This window comes from Maylandia zebra, linkage group LG15 (genome assembly GCF_041146795.1).
Source record: "Maylandia zebra isolate NMK-2024a linkage group LG15, Mzebra_GT3a, whole genome shotgun sequence".
Classification (NCBI taxonomy): domain Eukaryota; kingdom Metazoa; phylum Chordata; class Actinopteri; order Cichliformes; family Cichlidae; genus Maylandia; species Maylandia zebra.
In genome coordinates, this window is record NC_135181.1 from 13,193,630 (window position 1) to 13,214,788 (window position 21,159).

The 21,159-nt window shown below is 40.1% G+C and overlaps 2 protein-coding genes across 12 annotated transcripts in view; one reads left to right on the forward strand and one right to left on the reverse strand.

Moving 5' to 3' along the window:
- otofa (otoferlin a) overlaps positions 1–6,375 on the reverse strand; it is an 88,430-nt gene extending 82,055 nt beyond the window's left edge. For all 7 annotated transcript variants that reach the window (XM_076873930.1, XM_076873933.1, XM_076873931.1 and 4 more), the window contains exons 1-2: positions 6,021–6,375; positions 1,162–1,220 (exon numbers count right to left, since the gene is read on the reverse strand). In XM_076873930.1, the coding sequence (XP_076730045.1) occupies positions 1,162–1,220; positions 6,021–6,102 (141 nt within the window). In that variant the 5' untranslated portion in view covers positions 6,103–6,375. The remainder of the gene's footprint in view (positions 1–1,161; positions 1,221–6,020) is intronic.
- Positions 6,376–10,124: 3,749 nt separating this feature from the next.
- The window catches only part of fndc1 (fibronectin type III domain containing 1), a 45,074-nt gene continuing 34,039 nt past the window's right edge, over positions 10,125–21,159 (forward strand). For 3 of the 5 annotated variants that reach the window (XM_012923989.5, XM_012923990.5, XM_004568793.6), the window contains exons 1-3: positions 10,125–10,260; positions 16,909–17,103; positions 18,332–18,400. In XM_012923989.5, coding sequence (XP_012779443.3) covers positions 10,188–10,260; positions 16,909–17,103; positions 18,332–18,400 — 337 coding nt within the window. In that variant the 5' untranslated portion in view covers positions 10,125–10,187. The remainder of the gene's footprint in view (positions 10,261–16,908; positions 17,104–18,331; positions 18,401–21,159) is intronic. The other 2 variants (XM_004568794.6, XM_004568795.6) reach the window with 2 other exon arrangements.

The window sequence follows — 21,159 nt, forward strand, 5'->3', positions numbered from 1 at the left end:
CAAAATATAAACAAGCGAAGGGTGGCTCAAGACTTTTGCACAGTATTCAGTATTTACAGAGTGAATGAAATTTCCCCTCCAGCAGCTGAGTGGCTATTAATAAATATGCTTGAACTCTTTAACTGGATACTTTTGAATATGCAATTATTCAGCTTTTGGATGAAACTGATTCACTAAATGTTGGGCTTGATGTTCAACCATATGTGCAGCCACCTTTCCTGTGACTCTGCTATTCCTTCATATCTGTTTACTTCAACACACTCATGGTAGAGGATCACAAAGGAAATTCCTATTCAGGTCATGGACTGTATTGGGTATAGATACAGAAACACACAAAATATCCCCTACCTCTGTTCTGTCTCTTTGGATTTTTCTCTGTGTGGATTTCCTACTGCACTTCGCTCTTGATCCCTTGGCCTTCATTTCTTTCTTATAACTGTACTTTTTGATGTACATTTGTATTGCTAACAGTTTTCCTCTGAGGCATCTCCATTTACAGTATTCAACTGCATTCTTAAAGGAAGTGGTATTACTGAACAATAGATCCTCTATTTTTAGAGCAGTTTCTTACACTCTGTGCATGTACATTGCTTCACGTTGTATTCACCTTTTATTTGCACTCTGTATGCTGGTATAGAGTCAAGCACTTTGTCCATCTTTTCTCTACACCAGGATTTTCAAAGTACAAAAAAGGGCAAAATTTCTATCTATGTCACCCGACATTCATTTGGCATCTTTTGGGGGATAACGTTCTTACTCACGAACACAGCAGGCTTGTACACTTGTACTGAATACAGTGAGAATAACTCAGCTGAATCACTTAATTCAAGTAAAGGCTAGCATCCTTAAAGTGTGCCAGAATTTATTTGAATTAAATAAAGATTTTGTTAAACAGCTGTCAATGTTTTGGATAAAACTGTTTTTAAAGATATTAACATCAAATGACTAATAAACAACACAGAGCCTTATTCCTGTAAATGTAAAATCTTACAGTGATCATTTCAGTGATTACCAGCAATGTGTCTTTTTTCACCTTTTCCACCTCAATTCAATAACAGAACCTGCAGCCAGTGAAATCAGCCAATTCTGGATTCTTAATAATTGCTGATTGGTCACCATTGACACAGGTTATTGTATGACAAATCAAATAAAGATACTGACCTCATTAAAGTGTGCCACCTCCTCACAGTTCTCTGCTACACGACTGTAGAAGGACAGACCTGAAAAATAAGGAGGAATTTAGTCATTAAAACCTGGTTCAGTAACACCATTGTGCCTGCTGTCATCCCACTTTGAGTGGGTGGGCTCACTGCATGGGGGACGTACAAAGCACGAGAAAGAGCAGTCAGTTGGTGTTTACTTAGAGCTGCATTAATTATGAAACAATTTAGTTTTAAGACTTTATCCAAAGTAGCAAGCAGGTAAGTGATTATTGAAGCTCTGTGCACTGTGATGTGGTTTTTTTTTTTTTTTTTGTAGCCACAGGACTTGGCGTTGACCATAAACTCCCCTGTATACCAAAGTATTCTAGAGTGAAATGTTTTAAATATGTTTCCTGTGTTGGAGATGCAACAGGACAATGATCCAGCAGCAAATCTACAGCAGAATGGCTGAAAAAGAAAATAATCAAGATATAATCTAAACCTGGACCTTAGGAGACCTCTGCATAAACAAATCCAAACTGAAGCAGCATTGTAAAGAAAAGTGGGAAAACATTCCTTCTCAACAATGTAAAAGACTGATAGTCATACAGAAAAAAATAATTTCAAGTTATAATTGCTTAAGGTGGTTCTACAAGTGACTTAATTCAATAAGGGTGCACTTGGCCTTGTCCGATGCAGGTTAGCAACCTGAATCCATCAGTTCACTGAGACGTTTATTAAAGTGAAAATGGGGTGACATAAAATCAGCCTACTCATCTCATAAAGAGCTGCGAAAAGACAAATGATACTTTAAGTACCTGACAAATGTAAATATGAAACAGCTGTGTGGAGTCGCCAGAGGCAGAAAAGAAATGCAGACAATTAAATGACTACGGTGTGACTCACTGTGCGACACAGAGAGACTGCAGAAGAATGTAAAAAATATAAATTAAAATCATATTTTTCCATTATTAGAGCTAAAAGTATGTGTGTCAGCCAATGAAAGCTGTTGTCTACTCAAGAGTTTATATTGGGAAAGGAACCTTTCATTGAACAGTAACCTGACTCACTCATGCGTCCTGGTTGTTGTGCTCACCTGGTTGCTTTGTGATGCTTATGAATGGTCCTGCACCACAGTGTGCATTCTGCTTTGTTCTGATAGTTTGCTTTGTGCATCTGAGCCTTTATGAAGCTCTGTTGATGTCTATTTGTGTGCTTGTGGGCACATCAGCTGCAATACACAGGGAGACACACAAACGCATACAGACACCTACAATGTTAATTACAGTCCCTGTCAGTTTGGCTGTAATAATGAGGGTAAATGGAGTAAATACATTGTGCCAGGCTCAGATATTTTAGATATTATAAGTGCAGAAAGTATCTTTTCACACATTCAAAAGCACAAAACCTTCAGGTTTTAAAGATGTCATGCTTGACGTAAGCTTATCGTTATAATTTTACCAATGCACAAATATGACTCTAGTTTATAATCCCACTTCCAAGTGTTCCTGTCTCTCTTTGCCTTCACTCCTACACTCTCTTGAACCTTATAAATCCCCCAAACCTTTGAATTTTATTTCAGAAAATAAACACCACTTCAGTGTCAGAGAGGGAGAGAGACAATATTCCTCCTACATTATTGAAAAGAGCGGCACTGCTGTCATACCAGTGTTTTCATCCAACTAGATGTGGGCTTAGAAAAGCAGACCATGTGACACTTATGTAAGGTGCTCCACACCAAACTAAAACAACATTCTGCTAATCGGTGTGGCTTTTGGCCTTGATGAAACAGTCAAAGATAAAGAGTTAAAGACCTGAGGTGAAAGAAAGAAAAGGAACAGAGAGTCATTTTTTGTTATCTCAAGCAGATAGATGAAAATTAAAAGAGAGAAAGATGGAGAACACTGTGTAAGTCTGAAACCCACATGAATGAAGAGGGTGCAGAGGTGCATTTAAGGCTTTCTTAAGTTTTTGCAAGAATGTGGTTAAAGCAGAAAACTAGAGTGTTGAGTAGAAACATGGAAACATTTGTTTATTTTTATGTATTTTAATCTCTGCAGTTAATTTTACCTTATTTCCTGGTGCATTAGGGGGCAGTAAGTGGTATTACAAGCTGAATAGGTGCCCTAATTTAAAAAGTAAACATACCAAGTGTCTGTTTGCAGAATAAAGTGCTACACAGAGAAAAGGAATTTTAAAAATATCCGCAGGATACAAGAAATTGCCCCAAGCTCTGTTCCTGTCCTGTGAATCAGGAAGACTCTGAGTAATAAAAAGAACAAACAAACTGTCTAAGCAGCTGTGTTAAGTGCCTAGAGGTTAAAGAGAAGTTTGATAAGTGCCAACGTAGAGGAAGACAGCCTGGGTGAATGAACTGAAAATTAATATTGTAAAGCACAGAGATAAGGTTTCATTAATTCTTGCATAGAGTATGGCTCTGTCGCTGCAGGCTACTCAGAAGAGGAGCAACAACAGCCGAAGTGCAGCTCTCTGATAAAGCCAAGAGCTGCCGATCACACAACCAGAATTCATCAACGACTTGTCGGGAAATCAATTACATTTTGAAGACCCTCCTTTGAAGGGACTTGACTTGATTTATTGTTTCTGACAGCAAATAATAACAACCAGATAAAGTTAGATCAGAGATAGAACATCACGTCGCATTTAATCCATTTTTATTAGCTGTCTTTATTGCACTGGCTTGAAGCTTTTTTATTACACCTTTCCCCCCTTCCAGAGATATCATGTTGATTCAGCTTCGGGGTGGTTATAGGACTCTTCTGACTTACAAAAATTAAGCATCTGATGATAACAAAATACCTCAAAAATAGAGACATTAAAAGACCTTTGGTCAGTAATTGCTGATTTCTGTAAGCAGCAAAGGGTTGACAAAAATGCATCTGATATTTTACATATTCATACTTATACACTTATAGATGCTAGATAACAAGGCAGAAAGCTGGGGTACAAAGAAATGCCAGAATAATGACTGAATGAGTTTCTTACACCAGACACCCTAAAAAGAGAGATAAACTGAAGCTGTTCTGTAATTAAAAATGGCCCCAAACTCCTCCTGAACTTAGTGCAGGTCTGATACACAGCTACACAAAGCACCAAAGCACTTATTTCCCTGGCAGACCGCTTCCTCTCCAGACAGGAAACGTTTTAAACTCTAAGTGCTCAGGAAACTCCACTGACAGCCTAAACCAAAAACCCACGGCGCCGGAGGATATGTGGGGATACAAGGCTGATTAAGACACTGTGATTAACACACAAATTTGGGAAGTATTTAAAAGATTATTATTTAGCTCAAATAAATGAATAATTAAACTTAAATGCGCTGGAAGAATGGAGAAGAAATTGTGAGTCTGAGATAAAATGACAAGATTTAAAAATGGAAATGAAATTTCCCCTCCAGCAGCTGAGTGGCTATTAATAAATATGCTTGAACTCTTTTACTGGATAATTTTGAATATGCAATTATTCAGCTTTTGGATGAAACTGATTCACTAAATGTTGGGCTTGATGTTCAACCATACGTGCAGCCACCTTTCCTGTGACTCTGCTATTCCTTCATATCTGTTTACTTCAACAAACTCATGGTAGAGGATCACAAAGGAAATTCCTATTCAGGTCATGGACTGTATTGGGTATAGATACAGAAACACACAAAATTTTCTTGAAATTTTTAAAACATTATACATGAATGAAGTGGAGCTACTCTGCTGACAGATGGACTTTTGAGGAAAGAGCGGACGATCCAGTCACTGACTGTGAAGGCACGGTTCATAGAATATCCAGACCCTGGTGCAATCACTGCAGCACAGACCACTGCACTAGAAGTTATCCTTTTTTTCCCCCAACATACACACACACACACACACACACACACACACACACACACACACACACACACACACACACACACACACACACACCAAGAGGAAAGGAGGCAGCAGTGCACTTGTAACATCTTCTCCAATTGTGACGCTGCATTGATTTCAACAGGGACTGAGCACCTGTCAGTGGACTGATCACTGTCCAGGGTGCTGAAAAACACACCGCTCCTCCTTCCTGTCTCAGTTTCTTTCACATTATTTTGCTCACACACACAGCACACGGAAAGCAAACGATAAGAACGTGAAACACATGAATAAATCAACTAAACCCTTTTTTCCACAACTCACTTCGTCTTCTCATCTCCTCTGAGAGAGAGTGCAAGGTCGTGGCTACAATTCTGACTCTTAGATTTGAGTGAATTGGTTAGTACTCCAAAGATCTTACACAGAACATTCCCAAAGCTCCATCTTTAGCCACATCTTTAGCAATCGATGCCATCAGCTTAGTCTAAACTGGCCTCTTAAACACATTGTTCTAGTAAGTTGAAAGAAAGTAAATAAAATAACTGAAAATCAGTGATGGGAAATCGATGTTTCAGGGATGCCAAGATTGGTGTTTTTTCCTCTTTTATGATACACTTAAAAATAGAAGAGATAAAAGCTTTGAATTTACATTCACCATTCTTGGCAGAAATGGTATTAATTTTTGTAGTACTTTACATGATGTATATAACATATAAAGGAAAAAAGACAGAATTTAATTTATCAGGGTTTTTTTTTACCATATTAACGAACATAATGAAATAAAACGTAAGACTTGGATACTCGATCTCTCTTTGTGATATAGACCAGTTATTCTGTTTTGCCTGCAACTAAACTCTTTTTCTCGCTCTTCCAACTTTTTTATGCAGCGGCTGACTGGCTCTCATCACATTGTGTAACGAAACGCAAATCAGGGCACAGCACACAGCGCGATCAGGTTTCCAAACACACACGGCTTCAAAGAATAATTAAAAAATATATACATATATATCCTTACCCCTGAATGTAACTTTGGCGATCTTGTCACCTTTCCCTCGCAGGTGAGCGACCGTCTTCAGGTGAACCATTAAAGCCATCATTAGTCCAGTCTGGTGGGGGCGGGAGTAATTTTACTCCACACAGATAAAACTTGAATCGATTTGGTGCAATCTGCGTTTAATGATGTCTTGGTGAGCCTTTCTTTGCGGGCTGGTGGACCCAAAAATCGCTTTCTATCCGGGCAACATGAATACTTTACGTGCGTTTCTTTAAACGAAAGAAAGAAAACAAACAAAAAATCCAAAACCCAAAAATGAATTAATCACAGGCTCCAGTTAACATTTCCTCCTACTCCGTGGCTGCTGGGTCTATCGCACATCTCTGAGCTGGCTCTTGGTTTTACTCTGCTCGTTGCGCAGGAAGGGCGGGGGTGGGCTTCAACTACAGAGAGATGATGCTCTAATTGCGGGGGGACAAAACAAAACAAAAAAACACAGACCAGGCTTGGGATTCAGATGAAAATCCTACCGCTGTTTGAGAGACATTTTTAATAAAAACGCTTAGCCATGAATCTAGACCTACTGTACTTCATGCATTTTACTTTGAAATAAAAAGATGATCTTGTTACAATAAACTTTGCACGCTACAAACGGTTTGCTGCCACGCCCACATTATACTGCAACTCCCCGATCCCTTTAGTATAGCTGTGGGTCAACATGACGAACAGGTGAGGTGAACATTGTCCTTTTCTGACCTTTGGCCAACAGTTCCTGCTGAAGAGGCGTCAGGATAGCCGCAAACAACAGAAACATGTTGACTTACCTACCACCAGCTTCAAATCTACTCCAGTATGCACACTCACCTGCCACTTTATTAGGTGCTGCTCCTTTGACGTAAACGCGATAAAAGCATGGCTCTGTCCTGCCCTCTATCAGAGGTTCAGGTGATGGTGTAATGTCTCTGTGATATTTAGCTTTTTGGGCCATTGAGTACCGCAAGAGCATTGCTTAATCTCCACAGCCTACCTGAGTATTGCTGCTGACCATGTCCATCTCTTTATGGCCACAGTGTACCCACCATCTGATGGCTGCTTCCAGTACGACAATAGACCACATTACAAAGCTCAACTCACCTTAAACTTGTTTCTTGAGCATGACAGTGATTTCACTATACTTAAGTGACCTCCACAGTGACAAGATCTCAATCCAATAGCACGTTTTTGAGAGGTGGTAGATTGGGGCATGGAGCCGACAAATCTGTAACTGTGTGATGCTAGCATGCCAATATGGACCTAAATCTTAGAGGAATGTTTTTAGCAGCTTGTTGGATCTATGTCAGGAAGAATTACGGCAAAAAAGAGGGTCCAAGCCAGTACTAACAAGGTGTACCTAATAAAGTGGAATATGAGTATATATGTATTTGGTATGAGAAAAGATAAGGCGGTAGGTTTCTTTGGGCTCCTCTTTTTAGATTTGAAAACTAGTTATCATTCAGTAGTAATGGGTATCACTGTAAAGATACCAAGAGCGCAACTGTGTGAAAACCTTTGTTTTGATGCAGTGTTCAGATGTGTCTGCAAACAACTGCAGAGAAGCTCTACATCTGCTCGCTCATATAGTGTTCCTCACAGCATGAAACCAAAACTTCAGAGCTGTGAGTTTCTTCAGGAATGCCACTGTTTTCTGGTTGCAAAGGCAGCAGCAGGAGTTCCTGTCACAGCATTGTGATGCTTCAGGTCCTTAACATCCCAGGAGCAGTGCTCAGCACTCAATATTCTGTCAAATATTCTGCTAAGAATGGATTCCAAACAAATACACATATGCTGTGTTATAAACTGAGAAAACAGCATCATAGTCTAAACTGGTTTACACAGGGTATAAAAGATGACTACAACACCCAGTTTTAGGGAGTATCTATGAGCACCTTCAAAAAAAATGATGGAAAACACAGACAACAGCAGACTGAAATGAACAATCCCTGAATTTATCATCTTTGTACAAAGAAAAATAAAGATTCCAAAAGAAGACACACCAGCCAACATGCCATCCTTTATTCTGTAATAAAACACAAATCAATTGTGTTTTAAATAAAGTTAGATATGAAAGAATTCAGTTTAGAGCATAATGCAACAAACTTGACAAATGACAAAAATGATCAACAAAGTAAAGACACAATAATGACAGAACTGGGACACACACTATACTTTAACACCTACTGATATAACTACTAGACAGTGAGTCTCTGTGGATACAATAAATCTGGTGAGATGGCCCAGTATTGTATCATAAACAAACAAAAACTTGCCTCTTCACCGATTACGGGAGTTCCTGGCATAAACAGCCTCAGGCGTGTGTATAACAAGAGAGAACACATTTCTACCACAGTCTCTCTCTCTCTGGTGTGAATGAGTGACAGTCTGTAAGTATCTTTTGTTTAAATTATGTATTGCGGTTTGCACTGACTCATGTATGAGAGAGATAGAGAGATGAGTAATAAAGTAACTAATACTGAAAAAAAAACCAATTTAATCTGTGCAAATGATCCAAAGCCAGCAGCGCTGCAGACATCAAAGCTGCTTCTTGTTATTATTCAATTTTCAATCTTATTTTTTTTAATCTGAATTTTTGTGCCACTGCTTCCTATTATCAAAGTGTGGTTAAAAACCGCGCCCCTGGCTTAAACCCTTTAGTTCTCTTGTGTTTTCCTCGGGGGAGGGGGTCCAACCCCGTGTTAGAAAGGTTCTGGATGAATAACTTTGATGTAAAAGACATCAAAGTCATTCATAAATTAAGTCACATGCAAATGATTGACATTGTTTTCCAGTAGTGATATGAGCTTTAGCCAGCAGAGGGAACTGTTGGAAAACTGTTGGCTGGGCCCACACTGGTACAGATGGACATAGAGATGTTTTCATGACAATACCAATGGAGACACTCATTAAAATAACTGTCAGTTCAGTCAGTTTTACTACCATATTGTCGCAGGCCGTGCGGGACATTTGCTGTTATAACATTAAAGGTCGAGGGAATCTACAGCAGAACCCAGAAGATTTCTAAGAAATCAGAGAAGCTCTCTGATTAAAAAATGAGTAGAAAATCTTCCTGACTTCAGTGTGGTGGGCACATTGGAAAAGAAATAAACAATATATATTAATAGTTCAGTTATAGAGAAAAATGGATATAAATCAGTTTACTGTAACATGACATCACACCTTTTTTTTTTTTTTTTTTGAAAGGCAAACGGTTCAGATTATATCCAAAACAACAGTGGATAAAAGCCATAGTATTGCTAGGTCAGTGTTTACAATACTCAACAATTAGTTCCAGTTTTCTCCTCAATGCCTCCTTTTATTGACAACAACAGTCTGCTCCATCTAGTGGTTAAATTAATTCTTCGGAAAATTGATGTAATTATGAACTTTGTCTCCACTGATTAGATCATCATGTGATGGAATTTTACTTGGCCCACGATTCTGTTCTCTCACACCTGGTGCACGGATGGTGTCATGGAAAGGTTTAATCCTGGGGTGGATCAGGTGGGCTGGAAGAATAATACCGATAGTCGTATAGACGAAACTTGAGAATATCATAGAGGTTTAAAAGGTAGATATTGGCTTTATTTTTTTAATTTTATTTCTTTTAATAGATTACTGATCCGTAGGTCTGTTATAATCTAGTACTTCTCAAGTCCTCCCATTTGTTTCATCTTTATACCTGCTTCCAGCCTTAAAGCTTTGGATGCAATCATCCTGGTTACCTCCAGAGGGAGACATTTTCTCATTTTCTCTCTTTCATATTAGTATTTTATCCAGAAATTAATGATTAGCTTAACTTCATGGAATTTAGAAAAAAAATATCTAAGTCTCCATGTTTGTAATCAGCACTCTGGCCTCAGTCTGTATGTTTTGTTTTGTTTTTTTGTTAGTTAGTTAGTTAGTTAGTTAGTTTTCCTCTTCATAACATTTTATGATTTGAAAAGCAGCCTCGAAATACTTGTTTCAAATCACAAACGACTAATGAGGCATTAATAGTGTGTTTGTGTGCAGGTTTACCGATGTAAACGAGAGGCAGTTCACGGCGAAGTGCAGCATTCCCATCGGCAGATGGGAGGGAAGAGGGCTGATGTGTCCCAGCCCTCTGCATCCAGCTGGTGCGTCGCACCACAGCAGTAGTTCGCCACACTCACCATGGCTTTAGCCACAGGCAGGACGCTCGTGGCACTATTTCTTACGCTTTGTGGGCCAGGATGCAGCTGGGCAGGTAAATCGTTGATTTACTATTTCATAAGCAGGTGCAAGTAGAGCACTTACGTGTATCTGATTATCCAGGTACTGTTGCTTTCTTGTCCACTCGTGAAGAGAAAGTTGAACTTATCAAAGAGGTCACGTGCCTTGTGATTGGATATTTAAAATGCATTCAAAAGAAGCTGTCATATTAACAAGTTTAAACAAAAGGAATCCTAGAATGTGCAGGTATTTGCATGTGTGCACGTCAGTGTCCACGTTTCCATTTGCAGAAAACAAAGTAGATTAAGTGCATCATATTTAACTCACTGGGACGTTTCATTTCAAGCGTGCAGTTTGAGTCATTATCAGATGTGAACGATTTCGTTTAAATGAGAGCTATTAGAGAAAATATGAAGTGACAGCATTTTTCACCCATGAAACTTTGTGGGGGGAAACTATGATGCAGGAGAGTTATGGAACAAGTCCTTTCCTTAGTGGCCACATCCGAAAGTAACTGTGATGCATGGTTAGGAGATGATGACAAATTTCTGGCGACATCATGAAATACTGTGAGTGGTGGCATATTAAATATGGAACTAATTCAGCTGAATGTGAAGATAAATGGCTTTAAAGTGGACTTTGATTAGTGACTAGAAGTGAAGGAGTTGATTTGAGTCACATCATCCATCAGCTATAATCAGGAATGGCTGGACAGTGAAGCAGATTTTGAACCCAGGAGACTGAAGGAAAAAAATGTCCATCCCGGTTTTCCCTCCAAGGCACGAGCGATAAGCAGAGTTCTGTCCTTTCCTTCTAAGATTCCTAATTATTTAAAGTAACACTCAGGTATGCCATTCAGCGTGTTAGTACGAGCTCGGGAGCAGCTTGGGAGAACAAGAAAACAGAGACTGCTTTAGGTTGCCTTCCCAATCGACTCAGAGGTTTATTTATCATACAACAGCTTATATAGAGGAAAAAGGTTCATGTGTCAGCAGATTCTCAGTTCAAACCGGTACAGACCAAATAAGGAAACGTCTTCCTGCCTTGTGAGCAGAGAAGTATCCTTTGTGTAGTTTATCAGTTCAGCTACAATTTATGATCATCCCAGCAAAATACACTCCTAGACATAGAATACAGAGTTCTTTCATTAGTGAATTCTGAAACAAACCACCTGGCCTTTAACGAGCCTTTTTCTAAGAGATAAAGAAGGGAGGATGGGAGTAAGGAAGTGGTCTCGTCTCTGTGGTGTTTTCGACCTTGGGGTACCAGCCTGTGATTCTTACACATCAATTCTTGGGTCAGAGAGAAAGAGAAAAACAACTAGTAAATGGGCCTTATTGAGTAACAGTTTCATGTATGATATCACTATAAAACAATATCCTGTAAATGCTATCATGGTATCAAAATATCACAACAGAGACTATGCAGGTTTTTTGTTGATTCATAGGCTGGCAGGATTTTACTAGAAAGGCGCAGTGATATATCAGATGTGCAGCGAATTTTTGACAAGCACAGAGAGTGCAAACCACAGCTGCACATATGTTTTTGAAGTTTCTTAAGTGCTGTTTGTAAAATCAATTTTCAGGGAAAGTATTCCACATCCTCCAGACAGTGAAAACATTCAAAATATCAAACGTGCCACAAAGCCCAAGGAGTTTCACAGAGGACAAAGGTAATCTTTTTGGCTTGGGCTTAAAGGCCAGACTTTCCTTCACCCTCCCTTCCTCCTCGATTTTATTCAGTTCACTTATTTTGTCAGTTGATCTGTAGACTTCTATATGCCTCCTTCTCAAATGTAAGCGCTGAGCCCATGAGATCACTGCTTTCACTGAATATAGGCAGCTGCCATTTATTGTGGTCCTTTCTCTGAGTCACTTTCTTTTCCATCGTTTTGGAATTCTTTTCAGAGCGTCACATTTATTCACTTCCACACATTTACACCTGGGAGCCCCTGCAGCTACAGCTCACTGTAGATTGGACCAGTTTTGAGTTAAATGGCTTCCTCTCGGGCCTCTCGACAGTAGTTGTTAAGAGAGAGGATAGTGTTACTCATTAGCTTTCTCTGCTCACATATCATCAGCCCGTCACTCTGAAATTATTCACAAAAGAGGACGAGTAAGCTCGTGGGGATATCTGAATACCTCTACAGGGGCAGTGCAGGAAAAACGAAATCTGCCTATCAATTTCTGGAATTTACACAAACTGTGTGAAGAGCACGAGGGACAGGGAGTGAGGAGAAGGAATCATGTCCTTGCAGGTCACTGGAATTTCATTATTCTGCTCCAGTTCACATGTCAGGATTCTTCAAGGGAGACTACATGCAAGAGTTTTAGGATGAGGAGTTTCATAACTTCAACTTTTTTACTTCAGGAAAATAGAGACTTGCTGAGAGGCTTTTTCCCCCCTGCATATTTCTAATATTGCTAATGCTTTCCGTAATCTTAAATCACCTGACCCTATGCCCCTGCTCACCTGCACCTCGGCTGCATATCAAACCTGCCAGCAACAGCATGTCTCGTGTCATGATGTCATCTCTGGGCACTGTTCCACTTGCTTTAACAAGTACCACCTGGCCTACGAGCACCCTGTCAAAGCTTGATTTGAGCATATTAGATGTGCAGCGAGAAGATAGACAATAAACCAACACTATGAGGCGTCAGACCTCATCACTAACTGCTTTGAATAATTCCTTAGAATAACTTTGGAAAGGTTTTTTATAAAAGCAAAGTCACATGTGAGCACCAGCACAGAAAAGCTAAATATGCTGTTAGATCCCAAATGTTCTGGCCTGCTTCTGATTGTAGATGTCATGTGCCATAAACGTTTTGGATATGGATGCGTGTAACCTGCCCAAAGCTAAGCGCTTACTCACTTGAGGCTGTCGCTTCAAATAAAATCTGTCCTCAGTCACAATTCAGTGGCAAATTAAGCTCAAGTCAACACAATAAACTGGTTGCAGAAAGTCAGGCAATTCAGCGATTGGTGTGACTGACTGCAGTCAGAAAGCAGTGATAAACTTTGGGCACAGTCTCAGTCTGGTGTGTTGGCTTTATCACAGAGTCGATTGCAGGAGAGAGTTTACTGGTCGTTAGAGGTGAGGCAGTGGTGAACTGGTAAAAAGAGAAATGTAGCACTGGGCAAGATTTCACACCTCCCACATAGATGAATGTATGTTCACACAGGCATCTGAATTCTTTTAAACGTGCAAATTCCACTTATTTTCTTAAGACTAACTATCAAAGAAAACGATATTTAGAGTAATCTTGTGGCTTTCTGGGAAAAGCCGGCAGTGACTTGGATAAGAAAACTGATATTACACACGTTTCTAAACACCATGTGGAAACACTTGCGATACGAGCTCTATCCAATGGTTGAAACATCTAAAGACAAGAGAAGCAAGAAAATATTGTGTTATTTAACTCCCTCGGGTCCCTGAACACATAAACACGAAAATAGGTTTCTTAGTCTTAATCTGCAGATTTTTGTCGATTCGTGTATTCTTTCAAGCAGAGCACAAATGCAAAAGACACGTCTTCCAACTTCCCACAAGCTCCAACAATTGGGTGGTTTTCTCCACAATTTTACACCATTTACAGCAATTTTTCGCCTCCAGCCAAGTACAGTTTAGATAATTTGTTTGTGGTGCTCTCTCAGTATTTAAAACTTACATTCAACAGCATCTTTTCAGAATACGTTTTTCATTTATTCTGTATAAAACACAGAACCCACTGTGAACAGAAAAGCCTTTCAGTAAAAACTGCTCACAGCATGCTCTGTTTATTATCAAAAGTTAATGGGACATTGTTTCTGAAAAGGCACGCTGTTGTTAACTCTTTTTTTTCTAATGCAATATTTCTGCTTATAAAAATGGTGTTTATATAAGTGGTATCAGAAACTTCAGAAAAAAGCTAAAAAAAAAAATATGGACAAACAAACCCAAAACATGTGCAAAATGTTCTTTTCTTTCTTTTTTGTGTTATTTGAGTGGTTCAAGCACATCTATTTTAATCAACTTAAACAAAATACAGTTGAGCAACTGGACTTCACCTCAATCTTGAGTTTTAACTGTTTTTACTGCTATATAAGGCTCATATACCCACAACACACATGTGCAAAACTTGTGCTAAAATGATTAAAACCCTATAGCAAAGCAGATATGTCTATGCCACCTTTATCTGGCAATTCACTAGCAACTCTTATTGTTGATGGGAGTTTGTGGAAAGTGACATTTATTAGACATTATTAGCGAATTGTTATGGGGTGAATGAGAGGTCACGACCTGTGATTTTGATGCAAGGTAAGGTAAAAAAAAAAAAGTGTTCTTGTAAAAGCAGAGCAGACTGCAGGTGCTCCAGCACAAGTATTTTATAGAACAGTTTTGCAGCAGTCATTTGACCTCAGGGCTTACCTCCATGTGCTTCTACACATGCTCATACATGTCTGTGCGTACCTGTGTGTGACTCTTCAAGGGTGCATGTGTACCTCACGTCCTGTATCCATCTAACACAAGGGCCCATGCTTTTCTAGACACACAAGCATAAAAATGAAAAAGGCAGTGACATAATGACCTCAGGCCCTGCCCTCATTCTTAACATAGTTAATACTTTCCACTGTCTAACTCAATCATACTCTATCCATCTTTCCATTTCACATTCACAAACACAGCACAGACAATGCTATTATATTACTGCACCAGTCTCCCATGGCAACTCCCTGAAAGCAAGCCTTGCTCTGTATGATTAGGATTGGTACAGCCACTATTGCTCAGCTTCTTCCCAACGTGTTTATTCTTGGATATCATTTGTGCATCTGCTGTCTCTGAAGACGTCTTGATTTAATCTGGTTTGCCCTTGGATCAAAAATTTCCTGAGAGGCCAAATGAAGGCTGTCTGGACAGAGGAAAGGATCCCATCCTATGTAACACACAGCCTTATTAGAAGCAGCCTGCGTCAGTGGGGATTGTCATGCACAACTGATGAAGCTTAGTCCACTGTAAGACTGAATTAATGAGGAAATAATGAGTCGACTGTGTGTGTGTGTGTGTGTGTGTGTGTGTGTGTGTGTGTGTGTGTGTGTGTGTGTGTGTGTGTGTGTGTGTGTGTGTGTGGGTTTTTTTTAAACTTAGATCACAAAATGATATAAGCCATTATCTCAGGAGTTGGTGATGGCTGAACTCAGCAAAAACAAATAGGAGACGATCTTTCAGCACAGGCTAAAGTCCTGAAACAACGCTAAAGGGCTATGAACAGCTGTGACCATCTGGATAACAGAGCTCAGGAGGCCTAAGTAGCAATTATATCTAAATGTTAAAAAGTGAAGATCCAGCTGGGAGAGGTGAATTTGTGATGATACTAAACCAAAAGTGCTCATGTAAACCTCTGCAGGGGAAAGCCAAGGACATCATGACTGTAGCATATCATCTGTTTAGCAAATGTTCCAATGTTATTAGGATCTTTCGATTTAAAGCTGCTATATTTTTAAAGAAAGAGTGCATTAATGGCCGTGCATCTTTGAAAGGAGAATCTGTTTGTGGTGTTTTATGATACAGTTTTGGTTTGTTCTTGCTGCTCTCAAATTTATAGCAGCAGCTACAGACAACTGATTTGATTTCACTAAAAACTGAGTGGATGCCACCTGCTCTGGATCAAACAGCAGACAGATAACACAGCGTACGCAGTGAATTTTAGAGCTAAAATTTCCCTGAGAACTTGGTGGACAGCAGACCTGAGTTGAAATAGGCCCATTAGATCAGCGTTTATTGGGTGGATAAAAAAAATACACGAAATAATAGAAATTGTTTGTTACCATTGATCCATGAAAATATAATAATTGGTCAGTTCTGTACTTCTCCCAATAAAGTTTTTTGTATATTTTTGTTTTTTAGTCATCAGAATTTAGATTTTATGAAGTACTAATTGTGATGTCACATTTGATGATCTGAGTGAGATCTGAAATCTGACCGAGAAACGGAGGACACTGGGCAATTAGAGCCAGTTACCCAGCTTTTGTATCTTTTCCGTCTGTAGGCCACACGAATGCAACCAGTGGTTTGCACCTTGTTGTTAACCCTCTGTATTTCCAGTCATGACAGTGTCTCTTGGTTGTAGACTTTGACGATGGTATGCCTACCCCCTCGAGTGTTTTTGACTGAATTAGATGGTATGAAATTGTTCTTATGAAGTTGTACTTAAAGTGAAAAGGCATAAAATACAAATTCAAAACTTTGTATTTTCAACTTCAGATACGATGTCCTCTTCATTTGTCCCGAGATAACAAGGGAACAGATCTGGTCTGGCCATTAAACTGGCTGTCAGTCATGTGTACAGTTATTTTTGGTGAGCTGTGTATAAAAGCTATTGTAATTTTTATGCAGTTATTGCAAAGTCTGCAGCGAAGTCTGTTTCTTTGTGTATTTGATTATAGATGTGATGCTAAATATACATAAAATAGAAACAATATTGTATTAAATAATACTTGAAACCTGCAAGAAAGACTTTGGAAAATGTTTCCTGAGTTTGTAAATTCGGTTATAGAGAGGACTATTTTCTTAGGGAGATTTATTTTTGCCAAATTCATGTTTAATGCACTTCCACATTTCTTGCATGCTAAATGCTAAATAAAAAACTCTTTTAAAAAAATGTATGCCCCTGAAATGTATCTTAATGTGGTTTTTGTGTTGCAGCAGAGAAACTCCCACGACCACAAAATGTGAAACCAACATCTGTGGAGAAGGGCCTTAGGGAAAGCTGGGAGCCGTCTATCCATCTGGATGGAAGACCTGTGGACCGCTTCATGATCAGCTCCAGTAAACCCACGAGATCCCATCGATTCACTAAAGCGAGCAAGGACAGTCGCGCTCCTATGTTGGAGGATGTAGGTAAGAAAGAGTCAATAAAAGTTCAAAAAGAGGAGGATGAGAATGTGAGATGTTAAAATCAGATGGTCACGATTCCATAACCATGTTGAAGTTATGCCTGTAAGTGAACTGGAACTAATGGTAAGTGCTGGTAGAGCTGCTAGACAAAAAAAAAAGTAATCCAGGAGAATATAAATGGACACAGAGCATACAAATAAGGTTTGCCTTAAACCGTGAAGTGAGCTCTGAAATCTCACAGTTCTGCATTTTCTCAAGATAAATGCCAAGAATGAGACAAGGAACAAGAAGCAAAGTAGACACTCAAGACAGTGAGGTGTGTAAAAGTGCATGCGTATGCTAACTTGATTAATGATGATTAATCTCTATATGTGGATTAGTTCATAATTGGATGCACTGTCCTAAAAGTTTGCCAGAGGGAAAGCACACCAGGCCATCGTCATCCTAGCTCAGTAGACAGTGGTTGTTTGAGGCTTTAGAGAAGGGGCTTATTTTTAGGTTTTAATAGCTTCTTTTGGTATTTTCTAATCCCACATTGTAAAACTTAAGGTCTTTATCCTTCCATATACATACATACATACATACACTTTGTGTTACTGACTGAGTCCAGCCTGCTTTTGTCATTATTTCATTTTCCTCCATCCTTGGCACCATGCTTCATCAAAGTCTGCAGCCAACCCAGCCCTGCTCCTATAATCCTGTGTTGTGGCCACTTACTCTGTGCATGTGTGTGCGCGCAGCTTATGTGTGTCTGGTGGTCGTTGTGGTGAAGGACTGGGTGGTGCCAACTGATGAAGTCATGCATTGTCTGTGTTTTCAAAAAAAGTGTCTACAGATGCCTGTGTGTTTGTGTTCTTGTGTGTTGCCCAGTACAACTTCTGGTGGCCGCTGTGGTCTCTCCAGCTCCAGCACTGTTCACCGTAAATCTCAAAAATCTGGCAGCCGAGCTCAGTCTCAGCTTCGCCTTTCCAGAAATTCCTTGCAGATCATGTGTTGTTCCCTCAGCAGCATGAGAGCAGCATCAGCTGTCATAAATAACCCCATACTGTTTGCTTCAACATCATTAATGTGTCTGGAGCAACAAAGACAAAACGTCGACCTGATATGATATAATATGATATAGACTATGTAAACAATATTTTAAAAATCAGTTTGTTTTTCTTTTTATCTACAGAATGAACTGCTTCCTTACTAGTTGATATATCCAGATATCCTGTGTTTTTGTTTCTAGACCCTGAATGGGTTAACCTGGATGGCTTTGCTGTGTTGGGCGGTGCACCTGTCAGCAATTTATCAGCAGGTAAACCTAATCAGAGGGCATCATTACCAACATTACATGACAATGGGTTAAAAGCACGAAGAATTGTCTTGAATTCTCTTTCTTCAGGCAATAATCACCTTTTCTTTATCCCTTTACTTGGTTCTTCCCCACGGGATGAATAAAGGGAAACACTCATTTGTCTCTGACGCCCACATTTCTGTCTATTTAGATAGATGTGTTTTTCTTGTAGGTGAACCATATTTTAAATCTGTTTTAGAGAGTGTTACCTTTAATGACATATGCCACAGTTATTTTTTTTTAAAAATTACCTGTCAGAGATTTCAGTAGACTGTGAAATCACAAGAAATCAGGAACAGACACATTGCTGGAAGCCAATATTGGCAGACTATTTAGAAAGTGAACACTTTGAGTTGCGGGTATGAGTGCCCTGTCAAGCAGGCCTTACTGATTTATCAGGTAAGTGAAAACTAACTGCAAACAATTTTGGTAATTAATTATAAGAGTAATTTATCAAGGAAATGTATTAATAATTGGTGTTATAACATTCTCAAAGGCTGTTAATGTCATTGTGTGGTCAGTCCAAAACGATGTAAGCAGTAGTGATAGCAATGCAAACATATGGCCCTCTAGGACTTATTTGTACAGTTCTGTGCAAAAGTCTTGAACCACCCCATATTTTTTTGCATTTTCCTTCCAAGGAGTCAGACTTTTTCTTTTCTTTAAGTGTCTTGAGTTTAGCTCTCCAAATTTTTGATGATCATTCAAATTTCTTTGTTTGGACATTGGCTCCTTCACTTGTTTTTCAAATCTCGTACCTAACCCTTTTCACACTGAGGAGCAACTTAGCAAAAAGACCTGAGTGATACATCTGGCCCTGCTGTATGCCAAGCCTCATCAGACGTAGTCTCAGTGGAAAGGTGGCTGTCAAAAAACTATTGTTAAGGAAGGGAAACAGGGAGAAAAGGCTGGGGTGTGCCAAATTACACAAGAATTGGACTAAAAGTCGATGGCAACAGATCTTATTGAGCGATCAATTGAAATTTGAAATTTGTAGTTTAAATTATCGGCAGTACGTATGGAGGAGGTCAGGAAAGAGGTACAATAGACAGCGTCTACAGTCATCTGTAAAACATGGTGGAGCTTCTGTTGTGGTTTGAAGCTGCATTTCAGTCAGTGGTGTTGGAAATCGTGTCAAAATTGCAGAAAAATGTAGAAAAGTATGATCAGATATTGATCAACCATACAATATTATCTGGAAAGCATCTAATTGGCAACAGCTTCATTTTTCAGATTGACAATGATCTCAAACACACTGCTAATGGGGTAAAAGACAGAAAAACACCAGTGGAACACATTCAGTCATGGATTGGCCTCCCCAGAGCTTTCCTAAGAGCCGTTGTGGTCATTCCAATATTAATTTTCAAGCTTGGTGGAATTCTCCAAACTTTACATGTATTGTGCATGCATGTGCATATTTGCACGTTTCGCTGAATCTCTGTATGCTGTCACTATTTTCCATTTCCAAAGTATAAAAAAAATTAGTGGTGGCTCAAGACTTTTGCATAGTGCTGTACTTTTTTTGTGTGCAGCCCAATGTGATATTTGAGCTTATGTCATGTAAATGCTCATTGGTCTAATCAAACGTAGACATGCATCATACTGTTCCAGTGGACAGTTTAGTCTCTCTAAACCTGTCATGGTCCTGGGCCATGTGGGCCCAGTATTCTTAGTTTCTTGTATTTTTGTATTTCGTTCCTTATTTAGACCATGTTTTCTGAGTTGCCCTGTTGTGTTGTTCCCTAAGTGTTTTCCCTTCATGGCTTTTACCCCCTGTGTGCCCCTCTGTGTATCTGTGAGCCCTCGTCTCTCCTTATGTTTTATTCCATGTTTCCCCAGCCCGTTATGTCTAAATTCTCCCCGTGCTCTCTCTCCCCCCTGTGTGCCCTCTATGTATTTATGAGCCCTCGTCTCCCTTTGTGGTTGTTTCATGTTTCCCCAGCCCGTTATGTCTGTGTTTTCCCCGTGCTCTCTCTCCTCCTGTCTGAACCTCTGTGCCTGTACCCGTCAGTGTTATGTCACCCCGCCCTGTCTCGTTATGGTTATCTGTGTCAGCTGTGTTCCCCGTGTGTTCCCACTTTCCTCATTAACCCTCTGTGTATTTCTGTCTGCGTCTTCCTCTGTTCGGCGTCGCGTTCTCCCTCATGTTGTGTGTGCTCCTCCCTGTGTTTCTTGGCGAGCTTTGTATTTAGTTATCCCAGTTTAGTTTTGTATGTCCTACGTTCTGCCGTGCCAGCATTAAAGCTGTGTTCTTTAAGTTTATCCCCGTGTCTGTGAGTCTGCATCTTGGGTCCTTCTCCTGCCTGCCACACAGCGATCATGACAGAAGAACGCGACCACGATATGGACCCAGCAATTCACAACCCCTCCGCTGACCTCCGGGAGGATCTGATTTATACAGTGGAGTACCACTGTCAGGAGTGGGTGCTGCTGCCCGAGGGTGAGTACCGGGAGACCGTAGCCGTCCGCCTACAGCGGATGGTGTCCGGACTCCCGTGGCTATTCGGCGCGCTCCACCCCCACATCCAGGACTTCCTCGTCTCCACTGTAGGCGTCCTCCCGGAGCGGTCGCTCCTGTACGAAGAGCCGGAGGATGTTCAGCCCGGCCCGCTGACGGATTCGCGGCCCGGCTCGTCTCCTCCCCCTTCCCGGAGAAAACGGCGTTCACGTCGTCGCCGTTCCCGAGCAGCGGAGCAGTTTTCACCCCTGGGAGAGAGTGA